This window comes from Orcinus orca, chromosome 8 (genome assembly GCF_937001465.1).
Source record: "Orcinus orca chromosome 8, mOrcOrc1.1, whole genome shotgun sequence".
Lineage (NCBI taxonomy): Eukaryota > Metazoa > Chordata > Mammalia > Artiodactyla > Delphinidae > Orcinus > Orcinus orca.
In genome coordinates this window covers 64,622,573-64,630,235 of record NC_064566.1, presented here as the reverse complement: position 1 = coordinate 64,630,235, position 7,663 = coordinate 64,622,573, and the positions used below count along the sequence as shown (strand labels likewise).

At 40.8% G+C, this 7,663-nt stretch overlaps 1 protein-coding gene across 1 annotated transcript in view; it reads left to right on the top strand.

The window, feature by feature from the left end:
- RAB38 (RAB38, member RAS oncogene family) overlaps nucleotides 1-7,663 on the top strand; it is an 87,855-nt gene continuing 80,192 nt past the window's right edge. The window contains exon 1 of the mRNA XM_049713464.1: nucleotides 1-124. Coding sequence (XP_049569421.1) covers nucleotides 16-124 — 109 coding nt within the window. The 5' untranslated portion in view covers nucleotides 1-15. The remainder of the gene's footprint in view (nucleotides 125-7,663) is intronic.

Below are 7,663 nucleotides of genomic sequence, written 5' to 3'. Positions count from 1 at the left end.
GTGGAGGAGTAAGACATGGAGATCACCTTCCTCCCCACAAATACATTAGAAATACATCTACATGTGGAACAACTCCTACAGACACCTACTGAATGCTGGCAGAAGACCTCAGACCTCCCAAAAGGCAAGAAACTCCCCCACGTACATGGGTAGGCAAAAGAAAAAAGAAGAAACAGAGACAAAAGAATAATGATGGGAACTGCACCTCTGGGAGGGAGCTGTGAAGGAGGAAAAGTTTCCACACACTAAGAAGCCCCTTCACTGGTGGAGACGGGGTGTGTGTGTGGGGGGAAGCTTCAAGCCACGGAGGAGAGTGCAGCAACAGGGGTGCAGAGGGCAAAGCAGAGAGATGCCCACACAGAGGATCAGTGCCGACCAGCACTCAACAGCCCGAGAGGCTTGTCTGCTCACCCGCCGGGGCACGTGGGGCTGGGAGCTGAGGCTGGGGCTTTGGAGGTCAGATCCCAGGGAAAGGACTGGGGTTGGCTGTGTGAACACAGCCTGAAGGGGGCTAGTGTGCCACAACTAGCTGGGAGGGAGTCCAGGAAAAACTCTGGAACTGCCTAAGAGGCAAGAGACAAGTGTTTCAGGGTGCATGAGGAGAGGAGATTCAGAACACTGCCTAAATGAGCTTCAGAGATGGGGTGTGAGCCATGACTATCAGCGCGGACACCAGAAACGGGCATGAAATGCTAAGGATGGTCCTGCAGCCACCAAGAGTCCTGTGTGCAAGCACTGGTCACTATCCACACCTGCTGTCCCAGGAGCCTGTGCAGTCCGCCACTGCCAGAGTCCCGTGATCCAGGGACGACTTCCCCAGGAGAACACACGGTGCGCCTCAGGCTGTTGCAATGTCACGCCAGCCTCTGCTGCCACAGGCTCACCCTGCATTCCGTACCCCTCCCTCCCCCCAGCCTGAGTGAGCCAGAGCCCCTTAATCAGCTGCTCTTTTAAGCCCCTTCTGTCTGGGCTAAGAACAGACACCACAGGGCGACCTACATGCAGAGGCGGGGCCAAATCCAAAGCTGAACCCCGGGAGCTGTGTGAACAAAGAAGAGGGAAAGGGAAATTTCTCCGTGCAGCCTAAGGAGCAACTGATTAAATCTCCACAATCACCTAGAGGTACACTGCATCAGTGGAATATGTGAATACACAACGGATCATCCCAAAATTGAGGCTGTGGACTTTCGGAGCAACTGTAGACTTGGGGTTTGCTGAATGCGACAGACTGGTTTCTGATTTTTATGTTTACCTTAGTATAGTTTTTAGCACTTGTTATCATAGGTGGATTTGTTTATTGGTTTGGTTACTCTCTTCTTTTTTTTAAATTACTTTAGTTTTTTATTTTAATAACTTTTATTTTATTCCTTTTTTTCCTCCCTTTTCTTCTGAGCCGTGTGGCTGACAGGCTCTTGCTGCTCTGGCTGGGTGTCGGGCCTGAGCTTCTGAGGTGGGAGGGCTGAGTTAAGGACATTGCACCACCAGAGACCTCCCGGCTACACGTAATATCAATCGATGAGAGCTCTTCCAGAGATCTCCATCTCAATGGTAAGACCGAGCTCCACTTAACAACCAGCAAGCTCCAGTGCTGGACAGCCTATGCCAAACAACTAGCAGGACAGGAACACAACCCCACCCATTAGCAGAGAGGCTGCCTAAAATCATAATAAGTTCACTGACATGCCAAAACACACCACCAGACGCGGTCCTGCCCACCAAAATGACAAGATCCAGCCTCATCCACCAGAACACAGGCACTAGTCCACTCCTCCAGGAGGCCTACACAACCCACTGAACCAACCTTACCCACTTGGGGCAGACACCAAACACAAAGGGAACTATGAACCTGCAGCCCAAGGAAAGGAGACTGCAAACAGAAAGTTAAGCAAAATGAGAAGATAGAGAAATACACAGCAGATGAAGGAGCAAAGTAAAAAACCCACCAGATGAAACAAATGAAGTGGAAATAAGCAGTTTACCTGATAAATAATTCAGAATAATGATAGTAAAAATCATCCAAAATCTTGGAAATAGAATAGAGAAAATACAAGAACTGTTTAACGAAGACCTAGAAGAACTAAAGAGCAAATAAACAATGATGAATGACACAATAAATGAAATTTAAAATTCTCTAGAAGGAATCAATAGCAGAATAACTGAGACAGAAGAAAAGATAAGTGACCTCAAATATAAAATAGTGGAAATAACTACTGCAGAGCAGGATAAAGAGAAAAGAATGAAAACAATTGAGAACAGTCTCAGAGACCTCTGGGACAACATTAAATGCACCAATATTTGAATTATAGGGGTCCCAGAAGAAGAAGAGAGAAAGAAAGGGACTGAGAAAATATTTAAAGACATTACAGTTGAAAACTTCCCTTATATGGGAAAGGAAAGAGTTAATCAAGTCCAAGAAGCGCAGAGAGTCCCATAAAGGATAAATACAAGGAGAAATACACCAAGACACATATTAATCAAACTGTCAAAAATTAAATACAAAGAAAACATATTAAAAGCAGCAAGGGAAAAGCAACAAATAGCATACAAGGGAATCCCCATAAGGTTAACAGCTGATCTTTCAGCAGAAACTCTACAAGCCAGAAGGGAGTGGCAGGACATATTTAAAGTGATGAAAGGGAAAAACCTACAACCAAGATTACTCTACCCAGCAAGGATCTCATTCAGATTTGATGGAGAAATTAAAACCTTTACAGATAAGCAAAAGCTAAGAGAATTCAGCAGAACAAAACCAGCTTTACAACAAATGCTAAAGGAACTTACTAAGACAGGAAACACAAAAGAAGGAAAAGACCTACAATAACAAACCCAAAACAATTAAGAAAATGGGAATAGGAACATACATATTGATAATTACCTTAACTGTAAATGGATTAAATGCTCCAACCAAAAGACATAGACTGGTTGAATGGATACAAAAATAGCACCCGTACATATGCTGTCTACAAGAGACCCACTTCAGACCTAGAGACACATGCAGAGTGAAAGTGAGGGGATGGAAAAAGATATTCCATGCAAATGGAAATCAAAAGAAAGCTGGAGTAGCAATTCTCATATCAGACCAAATGGACTTTAAAAGAAAGACCATTACAAGAGACAAAGAGGGACACTACATAATGATAAAGGGATCAATCCAAGAAGAAGATATAACAATTGTAAATAGTTATGCGCCCAACATAGGAGCACCCCAATACATAAGGCAAATGCTAACAGCCATAAAAGGGGAAATTGACAGTAACACAATAATAGTAGGGTGCTACTATTAACACCCCAATTTCACCAATGGACAGGTCATCCAAAATGAAAATAAATAAGGAAACACAAGCTTTAAATGACACATTAGACCAGATGGACTTAATTGACATTTATAGGACACTCCATCCAAAAACAACAGAATACACTTTCTTCTCAAGTGGTCATGGAACATTCTCCAGGATAGATCATATCGTGGATCACAAATCAACCCTTGGTAAATTTAAGAAAATTGAAATCATATCAAGTATCTTTTCCGAGCACAATGCTATGAGACTAGATATCAATTACAGGAAAAATCTGTTAAAAATTAAAAACACAGGGAGGCTAAACAATACACTACTAAATAACCAAGAGATCACTGAAGAAATCAGAGGTAATCAAAAAAATACCTAGAACAAATGACATTGAAAACACGATGACCCAAAACCTATGGGATGCAGCAAAAGCAGTTCTAAGAGGGAAGATTACAGCAATACAATCCTACCTCAAGAAACAAGAAACATCTCAAATAAACAACCTAACGTTACACCTAAAGCAATTAGAGAAAAACAAAAAAACCCCAAAGTTAGCAGAAATCATAAAAATCAGTTCATAAATAAATGAAAAAGAAATGAAGGACACAATATCAAAGATCAATAAAACTGAAAGTGGTTCTTTGAGAAGATAAACAAAATTGATAAACCATTTGCTAGAATAATCATGAGAAAAACGGAAAGGATTCAAATCAACAGAATTAGAAAAGAAAAAGTAGAAGTAACAACTGACACTGCAGAAATACAAAGGCTCATGAGAGATTACTACAAGCAACTCTATGCCAATAAAATGGACAACCTGGAGGAAATGGACACATTTCTTAGAAAAGCACAACCTTCTGAGACTGAACCAGGAAGAAATAGAAAATATAAACAGACCAATCACAAGCACTGAAATTGAGACTGTGATTAAAAATCTTCCAACAAACAAAAGCCCAGGACCACATGGCTTCACAGGTGTATTCTATTAAACATTTAGAGACGAGCTAACACCTATCCTCCTCAAACTCTTCCAAAATATAGCAGAGGGAGGAACACTCCCCAACTCATTCTATGAGGCCACCATCACCCTGATACCAAATCCAGACAAAGATGTCACAAAGAAAGAAAACTACAGGCCAATATCACTGATGAACATAGATGCAAAAATCCTCAACCAAATACTAGCAAACAGAATCCAACAGCACATTAAAAGGATCATACACCATGATCAAGTGGGGTTTATACCAGGAATGCAAGAATTCATCAATGCACGCAAATCAATCAATGTGATACACCATATTAACAAATTGAAGGATAAAAACCATATGGTCATCTCAATAGATGCAGAAAATGCTTTTGACAAAATTCAACACCATTTATGATAAAAACCCTCCAGAAAGTAGGCATAGAGGGAACTTACCTCAACATAATAAAGGCCATATATGACAAACACACAGCCAACATTGTTCTCAATGGTGAAAAACTGAAACCATTTCCTCTAAGATCAGGAACAACACAAGGTTGCCCACTCTCACCACTATTATTCAACATAGTTTTGGAAGTTTTAGCTACAGCAGTCAGAGAAGAAAAAGAAATAAAAGGAATCCAAATCGGAAAAGAAGAAGTAAAACAGTCACTGTTTGCAGATGACATGATACTATACATGGAGAATCCTAAAGATGCTACCAGAAAACTACTAGCACTAATCAATGAATTTGGTAAAGTAGCAGGATACAAAATGAATGCATAGAAATCTCTTGCATTCCTATACACTAATGATGAAAAATCTGAAAGAGAAATTAAGGAAACATTCCCATTTACCATTTCAACAAAAAGAATAAAATACCTAGTAATAAACCTACCTAATGAGAAAAAAGACCTCTATGCACAAAACTATAAGACACTGATGAAAGAAATTAAAGATGATACGAACAGATGGAGAGATATGCCATGTTCTTGGATTGGAAGAACCAACATTTTGAAAATGACTCTACTACCCAAAGCAATCTACAGATTCAATTCAATCCCTATCAAACTACCAAGGGCATCTTTCACAGAACTAGAACAAAAAATTTGACAGTTTGTATGGAAACACAAACTACCCTGAATTGCGAAAGCAATCTTGAGAAAGAAAAATGGAGCTGGAGGAATCAGGCTCCCTAACTTCAGACTATACTACAAATCTACAGTAATCAAGACAGTAGGGTACTGGCACAAAAAGAGAAATATAGATCAATGGAACAGGATAGAAAGCCCAACAATAAACCCACGCACATATGGTCACCTTATTTTTGATAAAGGAGGCAAGAATGTACAATGGAAAAAGACAGTCTCTTCAATAAGTGGTGCTGGGAAAACTGGAGAGGTACATGTAAAAGAATGAAATTAGAACACTCCCTAACACCATACACAAAAATAAACTCAAAATGGATTAGAGACCTAAATATAAGGCCAGACACTATAAAACTCTTAGAGGAAAACATAGGCAGAACACTCTATGACATAAATCACAGCAAGATCCTTTTTGACCCACCTCCTAGAGAAATGGATATCTAAAAAAATAAAGAAAGAAAGAAATGGGACCTAATGAAACTTAAAAGCTTTTGCACAGCAAAGGAAACCATAATGGGATGAAAATGCAACCCTCAGAATGGGAGAAAATATTTGCAAATGAAGCAACTGACACAGGATTAATCTCCAAAATTTATAAGCAGGTCATGCAGCTCAATATCAAAAAACAAACAACCCAATCTAAAAACGGTCAGAAGACCTAAATAAACATTTCTCCGAAGAAGATACATACAGATTGCCAACAAACACATGAATGGATGCTTAATATCACTAACCATTTGAGCAATGCAAATTAAAACTACAATGAGGTATCACCTGACACTGGTCAGAAAGGTCATCATCAAAAAATATACAAACAATAAATGGTGGAGAGGGTGTGGAGAAAAGGGAACCGTCTTGCACTGTTGGTGGGGATGTAAATTGATACTGCCACTATGGAGAACACGGTGGAGTTTCCTTAAAAAACTAAAAATAGAACTACCATACGACCCAGCAATCCCACTACTGGGCATATACCCTGAGAAAAGCATAATTCAAAAAGAGTTATGTACCACAATGTTCATTGCAGCACTATTTACAATAGTCAGGACATGGAAGCAACCTAAGTGTCCATTGACAGATGAATGGATAAAGATGTGGCACATATATACAATGGATTATTACTCAGCCATTAAAAGAAACGAAACTGAGTTTTTTGTAGTGAGGTCTATGGACCTAGAGTCTGTCATACGGAGTGAAGTAAGTCAGAAAGAGAAAAACAAATACCGTATGCTAACACATATATATGGACCCCCCCCCCCAAAAAAAATGGTACTGAAGAACCTAGGGGCAGGACAGGAATAAAGACACAGATGTCGAGAATGGACTTGAGGACACGGGGAGGGGGAAGAGTAAGCTGGGACGAAGTGAGAGAGTGGCATGGACATATATACGCTACCAAATGTAAAATAGATAGCTAGTGGGAAGCAGCCGCATAGCACAGGGAGATCAGCTCGGTGCTTTGTGACCACCTATTTTGCTTTATTTTGGATGCCAGCAACCGTCGGAGAGGGTGGACGCCTGTCCAAAGGCCAATTCCACCCCCCAACCCCGGCTTGACAATCAGGGGGCAAGAGCTTTTATAGACAGAGGGAGGAGGCTACATGCAGAAACAATACAGTCAGCTCAGACAGTCATCTTGAAACTGGTCGTCAGTGGTCTGACCAGCGTCATCTTGATTGTTTTAGGTACAGTTAATATTCAGTTCCAGGGTCGGTATGTTTCCATTTTTCTGAGAGCAGTTCTCGGAATTGTGGCAGCTTATGTCATGGCTACAGCCTGGTCATCATGTAATTAACTTCTTCCACTTGGTGGGGGTTTCTGTGTCTGTAAGACAGCTCACAGGATATGGCTCAGAATATTACCTATAGCACTTAAGGAGGAACTAAAGGTCCTTGACTTTGCTTAATGACTGAACTATTTATTTGGTCTCCTTTGGCTGTTTTCCTTCGTTTCTGCATTTTCTCACTTCTCTGATTAAACTTATTCTTTGGTTAAAGTTTTTCCACAAAAGCAGGCTGAGGACTTGGGGTGGGGGGGAAGGACCATAGGGTCCTGCTCTGTTTCAAGGACATTTAATGCAGCCTAGCCTGAATGACAGAATGTGTCTTGAGCCCACAGGTGGGGCATGGCAGGGGCTGTGCCAGGTGCTGGTAAGGAATCGCATTGGAAGGATATAGACTGGGAAGAAATCTACAAAAAAGTGCATACAGGACATAGACAGTGAGCGGGCATATATATAAACTGCTATTACATAGGTGTACTTG